Source organism: Aspergillus luchuensis, chromosome 3 (genome assembly GCF_016861625.1).
Source record: "Aspergillus luchuensis IFO 4308 DNA, chromosome 3, nearly complete sequence".
Taxonomy (NCBI): domain Eukaryota; kingdom Fungi; phylum Ascomycota; class Eurotiomycetes; order Eurotiales; family Aspergillaceae; genus Aspergillus; species Aspergillus luchuensis.
In genome coordinates, this window is record NC_054851.1 from 3,265,858 (window position 1) to 3,285,604 (window position 19,747).

The window sequence follows — 19,747 nt, forward strand, 5'->3', positions numbered from 1 at the left end:
ATTTTGTGGAGGATTGTTGGTAGGATGATGTATTCCTTTGTAGTGCGGGTTGGTGGACAAAGCGATTGAGTGTAAATAAATGGATATGAATGAATGAATAAGTAGTTTGAGGTGTTGAATGTGTTTGTTTAGGGTTGACACCCTTGTATAACAGTTTATATGTAATCCATGTATCCATCCCCCCACGGATATCCCGAACCCCATTCCACTGCAGTTCGCATCACCAAAATTCTTGGCCGAATTTTTTAGTTCCCCTGCAACCACACAGAAAAGGGAACGAACGACCTCCCAACAAGGAACCCGGAGTGTAGATCCTATTTCCCTTCGCAAAGATCCGAAATAATCAATACAAAAGTATAACGTACTCGAGCCAATCGTGAGGCCGGTTCTAGTTGAGCGAAGCAACACTTGCAGGGGGGTGGCAGCCACCACCACCACCACCGGACGGACAGCCCCACGGACCCCTGACTCGAGGGAAGAACTTGAGTTACATACGTACTAAGTTGGTTAGGTGTGGTAGTATGTGAAACAGGCTATTGTGGTTCCTTGTTTTGTTTTTCTTTTCTTTTTTTTTATTCCATGGCATTGTGTGGAGGGTGGTGGTGATGGTGATACAGAGAGTGCTTATTTATATACATCAATACAGGGGGAGGGGTTGGAACGGTCGGAAGAAAAATGGCACATCAATGCTAGTAGGGCAGTGGTTGTAGGGTTGTATGTTGCACTTGCCGGAGGAGAGTGGAGTGTATCATGCGGCATTTGTTCGGATCGGTTGGTTTCGGGATATTTGTGTAGTTATTTATACATCAGCAGTTTATGCTGTGTAATCAGTCCAGGATGAAATTGAGGGGGAAGGAAAGTTCGGATTTAAGAGGTTGTACTAGTATCTAGTATCTACGTACTTACAATATAGGTTTCGGCTGTGTGGATGATGGCGATTAGTGACTTTTATATGCATGTTATTCAGCTCGGACAACAATCATTGTATATTGCATCCATATTAACCAATCTATATGACGAAACAGGTGGAACGCATTGAGACAGTTATCTCCGAGCGCGGTATAATTCCTTCACCATCGTTGTCTGAGATTGATGCTCCAAAAACGGGGGCTGACTAACTGCAGGCTGCGTGGGTTTCCACTTTTCCACATACACATATTCCCCTCATACGCACTGAGGCCTCTGCTACACACAAATGGGTCCAACGCAACAGCCAATGGTTAATGGACGGTGCGAGCCGATGGCTGGAAAGGGACCCATCGCCATGGAGACTAGACTAAAGACGACTAAACGGGTGATAACGGTGGTTCGTCTTCAGGAGACGTGCTACTGTGCTGCAGGTTAGTTCGTTATTTCTGTTGCCTGCGTGTCTGCTGCATATTATATATGCACAGCGTGCACTTACATATATGATACTTCTATCCCTCATGATATGTACATACTACCGACATCCCCATGAACACGATAAATAATAGCTGTCTTGTCTCTCGTAATATTCTGTAGAATCCTCTCAGCATGGTGATCGTAAGCAGCATCGACGTCATCAATCCATTGGATGGTATAAATAAACTTCAGAAAAGACCCCAACTACTGGATCATCAACCTTGTCCGGGGCAAGTTGAGCAAAGAGAGCAATAATGCGCACTGAAAAGGGGCTTTCGTAGCGTATCATCTCAATTCGGGACTAGCGTGGTTGTTCCTGACGCTAGTGCCAGCCCGGTCACCGCGCTAGACTCTACATGGTATAGTCTTCCTGCCTCGTTCCGCGGGTGTCGAGGCAATCCCCTGCACGGGATTCCATGGATTCGGGGCTGCCACCTCCTTTTCCTTCCTTTTTCCTTCCTTCTCCTGCACCTCCGTCGTCATCCTTGACCCATCCCAAACTCTTGGTTCGATTGGGTGGGATCGGGGCTACGGTGTGCTACCGTCTACACCATCAAAACAACCAAAAGCCAATTGACGGTTTTCAGGCCTTTTGATCTTCTGGGGATGATAATGATGATGCGCCGTCCTGCGAAACATTTGCGGAGTCGCTCATCCTCCCACTGAATTGTCGCATCGTTACTCGTTTGGGGTGATACTACGGCCGCCACTACTGTCTCCAAAGGACTAACCCTCCAGCTAACGATTTAGTTCACGGGCCTCTGTCCGCTTTTGCATTGGCAGTTGAATCCTGGAGTCGCCCGACAGTTTCCTTCTGCTTAGTTCACATTATCCTCCGTACGGCTGATGCAGCCCGTCATAACCGAGCATCGCTACCTCCCTCCCCCCCCTGGCGACGGCTGCTCTTCCTTGGGTCCGTCAGTATTGGATGGATGAATATCGGATGGAGTGATGTTTGAGCCGAGGGCTCCGCTTTTCCTTTTCCAGCACGAGTCGCTGTGATGCCGATGCCCTGCAGTCTCACCACGGACTAGTGAACCTAAGATCCTCGTTCCTCCGGTGGGGACGATCGGCCCTCGACTGCCGTCCCAAGTCCTCCTATCTGTTAGTCCGACCACTCTTGACTACTGGATGTACACACTCGGAGAAGTGGCGTGTTCGCGGTGGCCTGCCTCTTGACTTTCTCGTGCCATCAATGGTCCTGCGTTAAGCTCTTTTGGGCGTTCAAACTAACTTCAGCCGACCAAATGTGTGGTCCTGATACTTGTTGGCGCCCGCTCTCACGCTAATGTTCCCCTCGTTCTCCTAAAATAGCGCCGCGCTGTCTTTTTTCTTTTTTCCCTCTCTTTCTCAAGTACTACTTCCTTTGGCCATCAGGTTACAACTTTCGTTGTGATTTCTTACTGTTGCTTGCTGTGTGTCCTTCCTTTTCGTTCCTTACATCCACACTCCTTCGTATATACACACTCTAGCTGGTGTGCCTCTTAATTTACTGTTCATACTTTCCTGTGCCGTCCGTTCTTTTCGACCATCGTTTCCCCACTCGAGCGCCTTTCCCCCTTTCTCTGTCTCCAACGGTCTTTGCGCACTATTCATACAGGCCGCCACCACCACTACCTTTTCCCCCCTCCGCTAGCTCTCCCCTGTGTGCCCTCTCACGGTGCTCGTCAAATGCAACACCGGTGTTCATCATGAGTGTCGTCGCCAGTAGACCCGAGAGCGCTGCTGTGCCCTTCAGCCCCATTCCTCAAAGCGAATTTATACATTGCAAGGATGCAGCATATGCCGTGACAGTGCAGCCGGTCTCCTCTCGAACGTCATCAGTTTCTTCCTTCAAGAGCAATTACAGTGTCTCTACTGCCCCTACAGTCTACTCTCCTATCTCTCCCACATCACCTGCTCGCGTATTCGACTCCGCTGCTTCCCTGGATAAGATACTGGAGTCGGTATTCAAGCGACTACCGCAAGAAGTCTACGATGTCATTCTAGACCAATTGGAGCTTTTACATGTCGGCCCCACTCAGACCGGATGCTTAACATGCTTTCAGCGCGACTTGCACGCTCTGTCCTTGACCTGCCGGGCGTGGGAGAAGGGAGTCAGAGCGAAGTTGTGAGTATATTGTTCTGCTTTCAGCCCTTCGTTATAGCTATTCCTGCGTATGCTAATCGGGTCACCTGCATCTAGATATAACCGCATACACATCATTGGAAACGATTCACCGTCGCAATTGAAGAAATACCGACTCAAAAGGGGAAGCCGCTTGAAGTTGCTCAGACGAACCCTCCGGGAGAGGAAGTTGCTGGCCAATCTCGTTCTTGAGCTTCGAGTCCCCCAAATGGACCTGTTGTTCACAACAGTGAAGCAGAGCACTCAATGGCAAGAATACCGAGACCTAGTCGCCTCGGTCGTCATGGTGTGCCCGAACTTGGAACGATTGCTCGGCTTGACCATACCGTATAACCATGAGTTCGATCGTCTGACACATGCGTTGTCTACGCGTCGAAAGTTGAAGGAGCACACTTGGGTTCTAGGGGAGGCCCCGGCGGTCTCTGAAGAATCCCCTCGCAGCACATCATGCCCCTGGAGCTTGGGCCCCTCGCAAATGTTTGAGTTTCTCAACTACCATGTTTCATGGACTAATCTAGAGACTCTGATGCTTTATGGCGTCAACGAGAACAACGCCCTGGAACCGAGCATCTTCCTTCGCATGGTCAGCCTCCTGCCGTCTCTGCGAAATCTTTGCATTTCCAACTTTGACGCGGATGCCTTTGCGGACAGCGCGCTTCTGTGCCTACCGTCGCTCGAATCGCTCCGTTTGGAGAACCTCCCGGGCGTGACTGATTCAGGGCTCTGTCAATTTGCCATGCGTCCAGAGTCTCGCTCGCTCAAGACCCTGGCCCTTATCGAACAGAACATCGATTCGTTGCTTACTATCTCGAAAATCTTGTCATCGCTGAGACAGTTGGAACGATTCAAGTTCGTCCAGAGCAACAAGAACCCTACGCTAAACGCCGATGGGATTGTTTTTCAACCACTTTTCGCCTCTTCGACGCTTCGATATTTGCATTGGGACGTTACAGGACCCGACTCGGCTGCCGGGCTCGGCAGGCTCGATTACGCTCCGTTTGTGAAACCACCGCGACATACAGAGTCCCCGAATTCTCATCTGGCTCAGAGTATTCTGTCTGTGGGCTTCCCTCGCCTTGAAGCACTGCGAGCACCCTCGGATATAGAACCTCCGGGAGTCCTTCAGGCTGTATGCCAGCCGATACCACGCGGGCAAGCACTGCTCAAGCCAGACCGTTACAGCCTCCCCCGTAGCTCCCACGGCTCTGTTACGACCCGACCAATGGCCCTGCCCGCCGGGAACAACTTGACTTCTGCTCGGATACGAGCGCAGACTTTTATTGATATGGCAGCGAAGGACACGGAAACCGGAATGCGGCTACTCATCACTGATCACTCGGACTCGTACGTTCCAGACAATGCATTGGACGAACTTTCCGATGATGGGTCCGATCTGGACATGGACGAGTTCGGCATAGGTGGTGTGCAGCCTAAGAATGATGTCTTGCCCGATAATCACGAAGGTCCGGTCACCGTGTATGACTTCCGGATGCCAGCCTTCATGGGGAGGATAGGCTGTAGGACAAGTGAGAAGGACATCTCAATTCCGCGATTTATCCTTCGACCAGACATACCAGGGCAGGATGGTGATGGAGGTTTAGTTGATTGGAAACATGTGCTGGCCTCCAGCCAGTCCCTTACATATGCTGCTGGAGTTGGAGTGAATTGCTTTGGCGGCAAGGGCTACGCGAAACCGGCGCCCGAAGAGCCGCCATCGCCGACCTCAACTACAACCTCACGCTTTGGATGGGGCAGCATCGGCAGTCGGTCCGCGCTGGGCACCAGTCCAAACACCCCTACAACACCAGCGACGCCGATGAGTCTTTCGTCTACAACGGCACTCCCTTGGGACCGAGATACCTGCACCGGATCATGGAATTATAGCCACAAAAGTGGGAGGGACTGGTGGTTCCATATGGAACGAGACCGCCCAGGAAACGTCGAAATAGTTGACGTTAAGCGACTATTCTAGTCAGGTTGATGTACATCACCGGTGACGTGCATTTGGATCTTATCCTTCATTGGTACTTTAATTTTTCTCAAGAATGGCATGCTATGGTACATGCTATCTGTTGGTATATACGCAGAAACGGCGTTTACGGATTGACGGATGGATGGACGATCTCATCAATTGTGGATATTTTTTTTTTTTCCTTCTCATTTCTCTGGACATTTTCTGGCCTCGACATACCCGGTGCAGCAGGGATTATTCCCATTTCTATCTCATTAATTGGCATCTCTCTCTCTCTCTCTCTCTCTCTCTCTCTCTCGTCTAGGTGGTTCACTTACCGCTTGAATTCCTATCATCTGGGTCATCTCCGTCTAATAGTGTTTGGCACCGGCGTGAGCAACGCAATTACATAATGCTGCAGCTCTTGTTTATTTCGTATGTCCATGTGTCTTCGTTTGTACAGCTTATCATCTGGGGTGGCCTTTGTCGATTTCACATCTCGTTTTCCTGTATACTTACAGTACTTACGATCAGACTGATCGGTATATATACCTAGTGCGTAATGCATAACTATGGACATCCAGGAAGAACATTAGTACTTCCACATTAAAGAGGTTGTGATAGATAAGCCATATATTCTCAGAGAGGTACCATCTTCACAGCAAGTGGTTTATATATATGTAAGAAACCGTAAGTATGCTCCCCTTCTTCTTACTCTACAAGGTCACTTCATCACACTGCAACGGATGAAGGTAAGACTGAGTACACACACGATCTAATCTACAATTCAAATGTTATTCCGTACATAAAAGGATGATACACATACACAACGAAAAAAAATGGAATAAATGGAAAGGTGAAGAAGAACAAAGAAGAAAATAAAAAAAATAAAAAAGAGGAATGGGGCAAGCCGGGCTTGAACCGGCCACCTCCAGATCTTCAGTCTGACGCGCTCCCAGATGCGCCATTGCCCCATTGGTTGATACTTTGGTAATCAAAGAGTGCTAAATGAAGCTGGACATGATGTGGATAAGAAAATTACTTCGTGGAAAGGCATCTGGGATGGAGTATAGAGTTGGGGTGTTGTTGGTCTTTTCTAGGAGTACCTAGAATGGTAAGTAGATAATGAAGGGTTAGGTGGGTAGGACCGGAAGTCCATTGACTTTTCCTTGCCGGATAATGAAAGAATGAAGATTCAAAACAGATAGAATGTACAATGCTCTAGTTAGTACTTGTCCTTGTCTGCTTTCCATTAATAACTTTCTCTTTGTCTATCTCTTGGCGCAGGCAAGTTCATATTAGATGGGATGGTATCGGAAAACATGTGAAATGTAGTACTAAGTCCATCATCATGCCGGAATAAGATGTTCTGTGGTACTATCCCTACTAAACAAGTCCAGGACATATCAACACCTCATCAAGTTACAGGCATGAGTCGATCGATCGATTTGCTCCATATGCCTGCTGTAAATATCTCTAACCAGTACGTACCCCTCCTTCATGTAGTCAAAACCCTAGACAATGATCACTAATCAAGGGGCAATGGCGCATCTGGGAGCGCGTCAGACTGAAGATCTGGAGGTGGCCGGTTCAAGCCCGGCTTGCCCCATCCTTTTTTGTTGTGATTTTTTTTTCTCTATCTCTACGATTTTTGACTGTGGATAATTTGCATATTGTGGGAGGAGATGGTTGTGGGGTTGTTGTAGATTGCGCTAGCTGTATACGGTTAGTCAATTTTCATGAGAGTTTCCGGTTGATTATGTAATTGCTTAGTTGGTTGGTTGGTGTATGCTGTGGAAGGGGGATTCCTTTCCTGTGAAGGTTACAGCATTATTCATTCACAGACAATGTTCAAACTCAATTGTGGGGAATAGTTTACCTTGGAGTATGTCCGCGATAAGCTGGTGATAAGTGTATCGTGTTAGTGGGCTGCGGTATTGCAGAGCGGATTTCGCCGGTTTGGGAACTTCTTGAGGCTGAGGTGGATGTAGAAAGTAAGAAGCGGTTGAGTACTTGCTTTGGAGGCATGGTAGACAGATATACCCTAAAGTGAGGTGATGGGCAGTACGTGGTTTTGTTTAACATGTTGCAGAGCCTGATTGTTTTAGTTGGGACGTTCTTAAGCAACTCCATAGCTTCCGAAGGACGGAGCATGGGACGAGCAGTCTAGGTGTTTGCGTACGGGGCATATCTGCGTCAGTTGCAATACAGTAAACTGGAAAGGAATTCTAGTCATGTTTAACAGTTAGATGCATGTCAATGTCATCATATCGATTTCGGTGCAAGTACCATTAGTCGCAGACGGTCGACGGCGCCTAACGATAATATGTCAGTAAATGCCTCAGTATACAGCCGTGCCAGCCAACTCCAATTCGCAATTACCCATAGATAACACCACTATAGTATGCTAAAAGTAATTGCAGAATAATAAAAACAAGAAAAAATAACATATAGTGCGAAAACTTCACACTCAGCGGTCGGATTCGCTGCATAATGTATACTTTGACATTTGCAAAATGGCCTACAAGAGTAGTAAAAATACATAGCATTTCACATAATCGGGGCAATGGCGCATCTGGGAGCGCGTCAGACTGAAGCTTTAACTTCGGCCCACAGGCTTCGTCCGAAAGGATGTCTCTGTAAATCTGAAGGTGGCCGGTTCAAGCCCGGCTTGCCCCATTCTTTTTTTTCCCGTTGTTTTCGGACGCGGATCGATCTCGCACCATCATCCATTTCCACGTAATTTTCTTTCTGGGTCAGACCTCATTATCTTTTGTTTGTTTATTATTTTTTACCCTCTTATTTCAATTCGGAAGTTTCTTACGCAGCCCTTTTATTTAGTTCAAAGCCACTCAAACCTTCTCGATTATTGCATGTTCTTCCATCTACTTACCTCACGGATAATCCAGCCACCCTTGACGCGATGACGATCTAAAGCCGCAATCCAACATGTTTGTCTTATTACTTTTCACATTCTTTCGGACATTCGCGACATAAACATTCAGAAACCTTATTCTAGAGCTGCTGTATGTCTTTGGTCATGCGAACGTCCAGTCTTGGATTTCGTGAGATGATGAAAGTGGCACATGTTGGAATCTCCAGGTGGTTATGACGCTTTCCCTTCTTTTATTCCCGTCTGGGCTGCCATGAGAAGAGAATCAAGGGCGAGGTGAAGAGGGAGTGTGCGTCTACTATACGAATATGTAAAGACAGGGCCGTGACTTGTTCTCACAATTCCACATTGATGGCTGGGAACACCCACTGCATATCTACTGAGACACAAGATAAAGGCTTGTGCATACTTTATGCTATTGCTTTCATGTGCTGCTGATCTGAGAGCAGGTACTGCTGATGGCCATTCACGTCTGCACAGCAGTAGATCAGTAGGGATCCCCCGACATCTTGGATGCGACTGCTGCACCTACCATTCAAGGCACGAGTTGAGGCAATGGCTTTTCAACAGAGGAAGAGTTTCCATCAAGCCAAATGGAATGAAACAAGCAGAAGGAACTCGGAAAGTCCATGTACATCGATGTAAAATTCATGAATATGGATGACTAGCTTTAGGCACGCTGGGACATAAATCCATCACCAACCCCATTCATAAATAGACGCAAGAGGTCATGGCATCCAGCAGCGAGTGAGCGAACTACAACCCGAAATGACCAGCGTCTGAAACTGATTGGGATAGTTACTCTTCAACACCACTACACCACCCTTGTCTCATATTCAAGATGGGTTGGAAACCAAAGTTCCCGACCCCTGAGTACGATAGTGCAGATTGGCTCAATTGGGGATCTCAGATAGCCAAGTTATTGGATCATGCTAAGATTCCCTATGTGGCCTGCGGAGATTTGATGAACGTGCATTACCAGCAAGTGGACAGGGATATTGTAAGGCAAACCAACCATATAATAGACTGAGAAAGAATATGAACAAGGCTAACTGATCGACAATAGTCTATTTCAATTTGCTTCGTGGTTGCAGACGATCGCCTGGATGCCGCTATACGAGCGTTGCGAGTTGCTGGTTTGTCCGAGGATCCTTGTCCTGAACATTGCTTCTGGGCTGAAAACCCAACTCACCGTTTAAACCCCTTTCCGCTCCCGTGGTCTGCCAGACACTTCCATCGCTATTTAGACTTCGAGTTGTGCTACCCTGTCGGTCTGCTCCGGAAGTCCCAGTGGCTCTGGCTCATGCCCGATCTTCCCCTTGAATTTCCTGAGCCCAATGACCCTAATTTCATCCTCTCTACAGACCGCCGGCTTCCTGATTGGGATATGGATGGTTATGGCAACTCCTTCTATCCCATAAAGCTGCTCACTCCGGCGCGATGGATAGAGTCATTGTTTAGCCTGCATATCAGAGATTTGAGTGTAGTTCGAGAATTTGACCTACGCTGGTACCATCATGTTGTGAAGTTCCATGCACGACTTGCAAGACTACTTCCTCCGGAACTTTTTCATATTGACCTCATTCAAGCACCTTTTCGCACCTTATATATAGAGGAAGCGGACATGCGCAACACATTAAACTACAAGCACTTGTTGATGGACAGGTTGTGGGAAGAATGGCAGGAAGCTGGTTCTATGCCAGATCCCATTCACCCGTTCAATCACAAAAAGTATAAGAAGAAAGTCAAGGAGTACAGAAGTGTGTGGTTATACGAAGATTGGATTGCTGAGATCATGTCCCGTTAATTCCAGAGTCGATCTTTCACTTACCCACGATACCTTCCTCCTTTCCACTCTTCCCACCAGAAGATGGTTCCATCGAGAGCTTATCGAACAGAGGGGCTAGATGGGGTGAGCTTAGGCTTCAGAAATCAAATATATCATTTTAATATAGGGCATGATTACTTACCAGGTTGTTTTCTAGATATTAGTGATCCAGATGCCCTTCCCTTTGCGTCTATCCTTAGTAAGGAGTACACTTCCTTTTCCTGGTTTGTCCCTGAAGAGAAAGTAATGAAACCCACTTCCACAGCTTCTTAGTAAGAAGTCAGAAGAAAAACAAAAATAAAAGGATGAGACAAGTAGAGAATCGAAAGGCATATGCTAAATAACGAATGGATGTTGTATGCACTACTATATCACTTCAGCTGTAGCGCTTTCCCGGTCAGAGATACTACTTTGTACTGAACACATAGCTGCGCGACACCACAGACATTTCTGGCCCTGCCTTGACGTAATGTTACAAAGATACCTGCTCACTAAATCCGCCAAACAAGCGGCCAATACACCAGAATCTATTATATCTGATCTACTAGAAGGTGCATGTATTAAAACAAGCAACTGTGGCATGAGATATTTGGTGAGGACCGGAAAATATATCCGCACTTGGGGCTTGGTGATCATGGCAGGCAATACTAGGGTCTATCTATTATGGCCTTCGGGGTTGTCGTATTCATTAGTATTCCTAGGAATGGAGAACATCATGATTAACATTGGTTCAACTCTGAATTAGCGCGTACTCTTGCATGAAATGGCTCAGAGCCTGCTTGGAAGTAGTTGGCAGTCCTCTCACACTTTCTGTCATCTCTGCACGTATCAAGACCATAACAAAAGTACGCCAAGGGAAGTTGTGCTTCTTGTTCGCTCCTTACCTTGGAGACTCTTCACCAAACTCTTTCTGTGCCTGACATTGTCTTAATGAGTGATTAGGAAGTACTAAACCAGCCCTTGTTGTTATTCAAACCCTACTCCTATTCCTTGCCGTCTCACCACAGTACACACTATGCTAACCCCTGCAAAAAGCAACCCACGAACAACCCAGAAGCACTCAAATACCGCTTACGAAGACTTGAATAAGTTACCAGGATACAACGCTGTTCTGCTTGCTTATCATTCTGGGCTTCCCATTGATGATCCTTGCTAGGAAACTACTGCTAGTATCCTGGAGTCTCCACTGGCCACTGCCACAGTCTCAAGTTTACGTGGCAGGGTGGCAAACGCGGAAGACAGACTCCGATCAGATGCTGTTGGAGGTTTAGATAATAACTCAGGTAGATTGACTAGGGACTCTCTGCCTATCGCGTTGCTCGAGCGGGCTGCTGACCGAAATCTGACACACTGACCGTGGATATAGGACTGCCCTTAAATCATATGTTCTGGTAGACTTGAAGACTATGTAGAGATAGAGATTGGAATCAGAACTGGCAAGGGATGGTCCGTGGTGATTACTCGTTTGGGTGGGTGCTAAAGGTGGTTGGCGCCCAGTGCTCCTCTTTTCGAACGGGCCAGACACAGGGTTCATACCAATCCATAGCAGACTTGGAGACAAACAACGGCTCCATCACCACGTGTACAGTCAGTGACTAGACAGAAAAGACAATCTTTCGCGCGGCTGCCGGGTAATGCTTCCGGTAGCAGAGACAGCAGTTGAATTTAGACGGCTGACTCCGTCTCGCCCGTCGACCCACCCTCTCAACCATGGAGCATCAGCTGTAGCCAAAGACGCTTATGCGCCAAAAGCACGTCTGTACATACGACAGTCAGGAGAAAAGCCGGCTAAAACAGGGAACGTCGTGTCCCAAGGATCCAGGTTCCTTGATTTGCTCCATGCCTCTGTCCCCCCTCTCTCCCCTCATGGGGGCCGGTCCCTGGCTCCTATCACGGAGATGGAGGGTGGGGACGACTTCAAGCTCGGTGGTTCTGTCAATTTGGGGCTTATCCCGAACTGAAGACGGCAGGCCGTGGCTTTATAAATCTGCATAATAATTGTTCTACTGCAGTCATGATCATAAACGGTCATCTGCTCTTCTTTCTCTATCTCAGAACCCAGAACACTATCCGGATAACATGGAAGGCTTCAACCGTTCCGAATTTCTAGGCACGGTATTCGAGTCTACAAAGCGGTAGGTTCAGCTAGCAGTAACTTGACGCTAAGGAATAAGTCTGACCTTGACTGTAACTCTGTTGGGTAGATATGGAAACTTGCAACCCATTGGCTTGGGGGTGTATGGCCTTGTTTGGTAGCCTTAGCCCTGTTTTTTCTTGTTTTCTGCTGGGAAGGGGAAGAGAGGAATTGTGAGTGAGTGAGGGTGAGTGAGGGTATGACTGACATTTCAATCCAGCTCGGCACATGATCAGATTACGGGACAGGCAGTCGCCATCAAAAAAGTCATCAAGCCGTTCGAGACTGCCACAGTGGCAAAGCGTACCTTCCGGGAGGTGAAACTCTTGAAGCATTTTCGACACGAGAATGTATGACAGGCCCAATCCATCTAACTTCAAGACGTCTTCTTCATTCTGACGATCTACAGCTCATCGGTCTCTGTGACATTTTTGTCTCTCCACTGGAGGACATGTAAGTACTCACAAGCCCTCCATCCCATCACACTGACACTGACCACCTCTCAGATATTTAGTGACTGAACTCCTTGCGACGGATTTGAATCGGTTGATGAGATCTAAACCCCTGGAACCCCAGTTTGTCCAATACTTTACCTACCAGATCTTGGTAAGTCAGCGGAGTGGTAACCCCAACAGAGTACCAATGCCCAGAATTGACTAACTTAGCCTCCATAGCGTGGTCTGAAGTACATCCACTCCGCTGGCGTTATCCATCGAGACCTCAAGCCTAGCAATATTCTGGTGAACGAGAATTGCGACCTGAAAATATGCGATTTTGGGCTCGCACGAGTGAAGGAACATCAGATGACCGGCTATGTGTCTACACGCTATTATCGAGCACCGGAAATCATGCTGACATGGCAGAGATACGGCGTGGAGGTAGACCTCTGGAGTACTGGGTGCATTCTCGCCGAGATGCTCTCTGGAAAGCCCTTGTTTCCCGGGAAGGACCATATCAATCAATTCTACTTGATTATCGACCTCTTGGGCAACCCTCCTGATGAGGTCATCGATCGAATTTGCAGCAAGAACGTACGTTTCGAGAAACCACCATTATGACAGTCCCATGCTCACCTGAATGATAGACGGTACAGATAGTCAAGTCACTTGGGGATAGACAGCCACGCTGTCTAAGGACAATGTTCTCGAGCGTCGATGAAGCTGGTATGTGATGTTCTGTTTAGGCTTAGATGATGACTCCCCTACTTACCGAAACTTGCAATACAGCCGTGGACCTCCTCGACAAGTTCTTGGTCTTCGACCCACACGCCAGGATATCGGCCAGCAATGCTCTAGAGCACCGCTATTTGCAGATATATCATGATCCTACTGATGAGCCCAGCGTCGAAAGACCATTCGATTGGTCGTTCGACGGCGCTCGACTCTCCAAGGAGACCCTCAAGCTTATGATGCACGTTTCCCCGGTGTCTTTAATCTAAGCGTACCATCTCCTAACACAGAGCATGCAGATATGCAGAAGTGCTGGATTATCACCAATCCGACGAATTAGCCCACCCAGTTACCCTTGCTGAAGAGCCGATGTCCGGAGCTGATCTACTCCCGAATTTCAGCACATTTCCCGTGCCAGGACGGGAGACTGATACAAACCCGGACTCCACGTTTAGCCTCTTGGAGCCTTGGTCCACGTGGGACATTGGAGGCCTTGACCTATCATTACCAGAATCAGATTACGTGGATCCAGCTGGTCCTAGTTTACCGACAACAATTGGGTGAGCATGAAAATACCAATTACAAGGTTAAGCCCGGGGTCGAGCAGATTCTTTAGGTTCGATACCCTGAAAGAAATATCTAAATGGCATGATGAAATCTTTTACCCTTCCTTCACCCTTCCCTGTTGAGAGTACCGGATTATATGGGACAGATTAGGAGCCACATCCTGGCCCGCGCGTTGTATTGGAGTCGTGCACATTCCCCAACTCAGTAAAAAGCGAAATACTTTTCGTCTAAGGGTGCGAACAGACAGCGGCAGTACTGGTACCCCAAAACGGGATAGTATGGGTCTTCATTACTTGATGACGGCCATTTCGACGGCCAAGCCAGTCGTACTCTCAAATCCGCGGAGTTGCGCGAATCTTCTTTGACGGGCATATTCTGGAGCGTTAATGGTAATTCCAGTCATGCATTAGGCACCCTCAACGATATTATGTACTGAGTCGGAACTAGGGCGTTCGACCGCATGATTCGCCAGGGAAATAAGCTTTGGACTGATAATTCATCCCACCGCGAACGTCGCAGCACGCCTCGATCTTTGGGAAGATAATACGGAGATGTGGACAGCCAAACTGACCCAGTTCAATCGATTATAGTAAAGAACCCACCGCTGACCAGATAAACGCCCCGGCCGAAGGTGTCCGAAGGATAGACACACCTCCTTGCCTCATTAAGTCTAGTTGTGTTCATCTGAACTTAATCTGGTAAAAGCATCACTCGCCACCTTGGTTACCAAGTGCTTATTAACCATAGGCTGTTCACTTAGCCAACTAGCTGACAGGCGATGCCACGGCACAGCTCAGCCGTCTAACAGGATAAGTTCCATAGTATCTCTCAAATAACTTGGCTGGCTAGCAAAACCAGCCCTTAGTAAGTGGTTGCGGTGTACACAGTAAGTAAATGGACCATTTTTCCAACGGCCTCGTCAGTCCGAGGGGGGTGGCAAAAGACACCCATCCAAGAGAGTGTGTACTAGAGAAGGCCTCCCACGCAGATCTCGTACGGTGGGGCTGACTAGGAGATAGGCCATCAGATCTATCTAGTCTAGATCTACTCTCTACGGTTTGAGAGCCTAAGCGAGGTGGGGAGTGGAGACGGTCATGCCCGGTGTGCACTGGGCCACCCGTTTACCTGAGCCTGGGAACCACCAACGAACTAGTCTATCCCCAACACTTGAGTACACTAACACCATGTCAGTCACCCCTGGTTGAATATTTCCACTTGACTGACGGAGACTCATCACAGTTGAGCCCCGTTTTTTAACTCCACTGTCAGGTGGCAATGTTCGCTCTGCCAATTCCGTCTCATTCATCACCTTTTTGACTGTATACCACGAGAATGAAAGCAGTAGTCTAGTCAAGTTAGTACTCGTACTCAACAACTAGACTAGCGTCATGTCTTATTCTCCACTGACTTCAAACGTTCAGCCCTGGTGGATGAAAAGAGCACTTGAAGTACGATAGCATGCTGGCGGCTCTGTCGGCCTCTGTGGCCGCCAACAAGGCGTCGTAAAGCTCCCATAATCTCTTCCTTTCATGTCCCTCCGTCAGTGTGGGGACATCACCATGGGTTTGCCTAGAATACCAAACAGCACGCTCTTATCTGTCTTCCACCGCAGCTACTCAGGAAGGGTGGCATGCAAATATGCTGATATGCCTCAACACAAGGGGGGGGGGGGGGGGGTTTGAATTGGAAGGCGTGTACGTACTGTGAGCATCTTTCGGTGCTGGAAGCCGTCTTCGGAAGTCCCGAGGCTCAGTATCTGCTACCAGCCCCACCGATAATACTTACTCAGAAGATGCTAGTACTGAAGCCCTTGGAACCACCGCCTCGTCTGTACGGGGTAAACGCATTTCTCTCCTGTCTGACTGAGGTAGGGCTCGGCAGTGCTTTTCCGGCCAAACATCCAAGTTTAACAAACTCTATCATAGATGATATCTGATCTTCCCTCTCTTGCTGCTATCAAAGTGTGGAGAGGACACATGGGCACGTTTTGACGCTCCTTGGGGGGATGTTACTTCTTATATTGTGGAAATGGACCTTGCAGCTGCACACAGCAAGGTCAACCACCCCCAATGGGTGATGACATTGGCCGCGATATAGTCTCAACCTAAGACGGCGAACGATACGCAGTCGTAGATGTCATCATACGACGTCCAGCTTTCTGTGGACTTCGGACCTGATACCTGGTCGGGCAATCTTCGCCCTGTCTCCAACTCTGCAAGAGGCTTAGCGGAGAATTGCTCGGGCCCGAGATCGGCCAACCAATTATCACTACTTATTAAGTACCACTTTTCAGTTATCATTTGCTAAGATTGAGATACTACTGCTTGTTTACATTGTACTATTATTTGTCTGGTACTAATTAATCTTCCTTCCTCATTAGCCAATCCACCTGGGCCAAATGCATCCATCTAGTGATGGGTTCGGATCGGCAAATACCACGAGGGGTCCACATGATAAGCATCCTCCTATGTATTACCCATCCTGAGCCTACTGTGTATGGTTTAGGACTAAATCCCGCCTACTCCGTTAACCCCTCTTGAACTTACCACTAGACTATGCCATGCCATAGCACATGGCCGTCCTATAAGTGAAACACTTGAGCATATTTTCCCCCGTGGAGACCGCATCCCCACCTGAAAACCAGAGACCTCCACTGTCTGGTCTCGACCTCGATCCACAGACTGGCTGGACTTTCCGCATGAAGACGTCCTTACTACAACCACGTTCAATGTAGACCAAGATAGAGTCCATTCTCTACATTTTGCTGGAACTAAGTATCAGAGGAACCGACGGATCTCTACATCGCAATGGAATGTCTTTCAGCTACGGCAGCGAAAGCTCCCTTGTCGCAAACAAATGTGTATACCAAAGAGTGACATTTCTGATGCAAATAAAAGCTGGTATGCTAGCCATCATGACAAATAGCTTAACATAATAATGAACACCCATTCCGTCCATGTATTGTGCCTTTTCTCAGGAGCCTGGGTTTTCCGAAGGAAAAGAAAATAGAGAACAATGATGAACGCCATTACACCAAAGCCAACACACCAAGAACGCCAGGGCATGACATAGGAAAAAGGGAGATTGGGAGACAAAGAATTGGGATTGTTCTCAAGGGGCTCATCTTCCACCCCGTCTGCCAGCTCATCCTCTCCGTCCATGGACTCATCTTCCACCCCGTCTGCCAGCTCATCCTCTCCGTCCAAGGACTCATCTTCCACCCCGTCTGCCAGCTCATCCTCTCCGTCCGTGGACTCATCTTCCACCCCGTCTGCCAGCTCATCCTCTCCGTCCGTGGACTCATCTTCCACCCCGTCTGCCAGCTCATCAATTTGGAGATGGAGGACCGCACGCCACTCTTCACGCGTCCTCTTCTCATCCTTTTTCGCCAGATCTATGAGCCTTGTCAGCCTCGCCTCCAGAGCGTTCCTCTGCCAATCCTCCCACCTAAACTGTGGATCAAGCCTTTGGGCTAACTTCCACACCCGGGGGGAGTCGATGATTGTTTTAGGCTCTGAAGGCAACAAGACCTCCATCAAAATGACGGAGGGGAGGTCAACAAAGGGAAACTCCTCTTGCGGAACATATTGCAGCTCGTGAACTCTCCCGAATGCCTGGCGGTAAATTCGAAGTTCGAGGTCCCTAGCCGTGGGCGACAGCTGCCGTGAAGTTACAGTGTCCAAGGTGCAAGGGATGAGAGTGGAACGTCCCAGTTTCATATTGAAAGAGCAGCCGCCAGAACTCGAAATTGAAAAGTATCCGGATCGGTCGAATATGAGGTAACCCCGGAGCGTAACTGGCGGAACATCTGTGTTGACGAGTATTTCGATTTTCTATTACACCACAGTGAGAAAGCTTTTCAATCAGATGGCTAGGGATGACGGAGATGGGTAACCGAATGGAGAAGGTTTTCATACTTTTAGTGACCTGTCTTTGAGATGGTGCCAAGTGCACGCCTTTCCGACAACTAAGACCTTTGCGGATTTGAAATCCTCATAGAGTCTTAATACGCCAAACAGAATCCGTAAAGCTTTGTTTGAAGCACCATCGGATGTCGACGCCGTTGAGGGATTTGTAAGGGGGTCGGCGGAGGTGGCAGTAGCAGTGGCAGTGGTGGTGGTGCGCTGGGGGTGGCTCATCTTGACAGGAGAAAAAGTGGCAGGTCAAGTAAGATAATCAACTAGAGTGGTTGAGTTGACGGAATCTGAAACTGAGGTAGAGGACTTGTGTATTATGACAATGATTGTCTTGCAGCTTTGCATTGCCGCAGACTACTCTATACTTATACTAGATGATCATTCATGATGGAAGCAAAATGGCACATTTGAGAGTGCGCCTCCGACACGGCAACCCCCCCCCTCCTCCTCCCAAATGTCACCCCGACCACCACATCCCTCAAGCCCGGATGCATGCACAGCGATCGTGAAGTGATGTGTTGGCATCAATAGGGTCTGTGACGGCGCTTCGCTTAACATAACCTTCGTCATCGTAAAGACGATACCGGACATGTTGGCCTCTGAAGGTTCAACGCTCCAACACAACTGGCCCTGTTCCTCATGCAAACCCGAGCAGCAGCAGTGGGCCGAGACCGCTTCGACGAAATAGATCGTCCGATCTGAGTTGTTGAGCTAACCGGTGTTATCGAACTTTGCAGTTGGTGTGGAAAAGGCACGGCGTATGTTACACTAAGTCTCAGTCGAACGCTCAATGGCTGGTAAGCGATGTCCGCTCCGGGACTGAGTGAACCGATGAGTATCCGGGCTATCATCAGATTTGGACCGCTACCAGCCATGCAACCATCATATCAGCAGCGTTTGTATGGTGAGGTACGATGCTCTAGGAGATTTGGTCAGCCAGCGAAGGGGAAATAGTCATATCATAGAGCTCTAGAGTGAGCATAGTGTGATAGAGACGATGCATCGATGAAGGGGAAGGGGAGTTTGGTCCAAGCGAGGACTGCGGGAGCCAAGCCTCCATGACAGGCTATCCATGTCCAGTATATTGAGCTTGAGGCTTTGGGTCGATCCGTGATGACCCGGGGAAAGGAAAGAAAAAAGGAATGAAAGATTTGACGAGTAAACCATTAAGTGCTGCTTACTGCTAGAGACTGGGAACACAGAATCTGAGACATAGCCTACCAGATTTCTCGTATAGACCGCTTCCTGCTCTTTTCCTACCTCTAGCACTTTCTCTTTATCCGCTCAAGCCGCCGTATGTATCTTGGATGGCTCAAGTAGGCCTGCCAGCTCCGTGATCAGCTGTTGGACCTCGCAATACGTATATTGTCAAATAGAATTCATGGCGGACTTACCGTAGATATGGATCGCCGCGTTCTAAATGTATTGTATCATACAGCAGATGGATAGCCAGCGGAACGAGGGATTGTGAAGAAAGATGGAAAATGCTGAAACGTTGACCAGTGTGATCTATTCTATTCATCCTTAAGCTTTTCGCCGTAGAATGAGAAGAGAGAGGCGATGGTACTCCGCACCCATTGGTCGAATACCATCCCGTACTGTAGGGAGCCTTCAGCCACAAAAAGACATTGAATCCTGTGATTCTCCGGAATAACCCGTCCTCAGAAGCTTCATCGATGCGGTCAGAGCGAGCTGACGAGTCCAGAAGGCTCAGAGCAAACGGTTTGGAAACGGCGTGAGATAAGAAATGAGAAATCTTAATGACAGAGGCGTTTGA

At 48.3% G+C, this 19,747-nt stretch overlaps 6 protein-coding genes and 2 non-coding genes across 8 annotated transcripts; 6 read left to right on the forward strand and 2 right to left on the reverse strand.

Annotated features, from left to right (window-relative positions):
* Window positions 1–3,074: 3,074 nt before the first annotated feature.
* Window positions 3,075–5,483, forward strand: AKAW2_31092S (uncharacterized protein; the record flags this gene model as incomplete). Its single annotated transcript, XM_041687678.1, has 2 exons — window positions 3,075–3,493; window positions 3,569–5,483. The coding sequence occupies 2 exons, from the start codon at window positions 3,075–3,077 to the stop codon at window positions 5,481–5,483; spliced, it is 2,334 nt and encodes a 777-aa protein (XP_041541539.1).
* Window positions 5,484–6,363: 880 nt separating this feature from the next.
* Window positions 6,364–6,436, reverse strand: AKAW2_t30013A. Its single transcript has one exon. It is a non-coding gene; the product is annotated as a tRNA-Phe (tRNA).
* Window positions 6,437–6,998: 562 nt separating this feature from the next.
* On the forward strand, window positions 6,999–7,071 carry AKAW2_t30014S. The gene has a single exon. It is a non-coding gene; the product is annotated as a tRNA-Phe (tRNA).
* A 2,125-nt stretch (window positions 7,072–9,196) lies between these two features.
* AKAW2_31093S (uncharacterized protein) lies at window positions 9,197–10,162 on the forward strand (the record flags this gene model as incomplete). The annotated part of the gene is made up of 2 exons (XM_041687680.1): window positions 9,197–9,355; window positions 9,422–10,162. The coding sequence occupies 2 exons, from the start codon at window positions 9,197–9,199 to the stop codon at window positions 10,160–10,162; spliced, it is 900 nt and encodes a 299-aa protein (XP_041541540.1).
* A 1,655-nt stretch (window positions 10,163–11,817) lies between these two features.
* Window positions 11,818–12,144, forward strand: AKAW2_31094S (uncharacterized protein; the record flags this gene model as incomplete). Its single annotated transcript, XM_041687681.1, has 1 exon — window positions 11,818–12,144. One exon carries the CDS (start codon window positions 11,818–11,820, stop codon window positions 12,142–12,144), a length of 327 nt encoding a protein of 108 aa, XP_041541541.1.
* A 722-nt stretch (window positions 12,145–12,866) lies between these two features.
* Window positions 12,867–14,050, forward strand: HOG1_3 (MAPK protein hog1; the record flags this gene model as incomplete). The annotated part of the gene is made up of 5 exons (XM_041687682.1): window positions 12,867–12,923; window positions 12,992–13,348; window positions 13,402–13,480; window positions 13,544–13,727; window positions 13,786–14,050. 5 exons carry the CDS (start codon window positions 12,867–12,869, stop codon window positions 14,048–14,050), a joined length of 942 nt encoding a protein of 313 aa, XP_041541542.1.
* An 897-nt stretch (window positions 14,051–14,947) lies between these two features.
* AKAW2_31096S (uncharacterized protein) lies at window positions 14,948–15,487 on the forward strand (the record flags this gene model as incomplete). Its single annotated transcript, XM_041687683.1, has 5 exons — window positions 14,948–15,012; window positions 15,073–15,089; window positions 15,207–15,239; window positions 15,293–15,407; window positions 15,475–15,487. 5 exons carry the CDS (start codon window positions 14,948–14,950, stop codon window positions 15,485–15,487), a joined length of 243 nt encoding a protein of 80 aa, XP_041541543.1.
* Window positions 15,488–16,965: 1,478 nt separating this feature from the next.
* Window positions 16,966–18,192, reverse strand: AKAW2_31097A (uncharacterized protein; the record flags this gene model as incomplete). Its single annotated transcript, XM_041687684.1, has 2 exons — window positions 16,966–17,886; window positions 17,971–18,192. 2 exons carry the CDS (start codon window positions 18,190–18,192, stop codon window positions 16,966–16,968), a joined length of 1,143 nt encoding a protein of 380 aa, XP_041541544.1.
* Window positions 18,193–19,747: the final 1,555 nt, after the last annotated feature.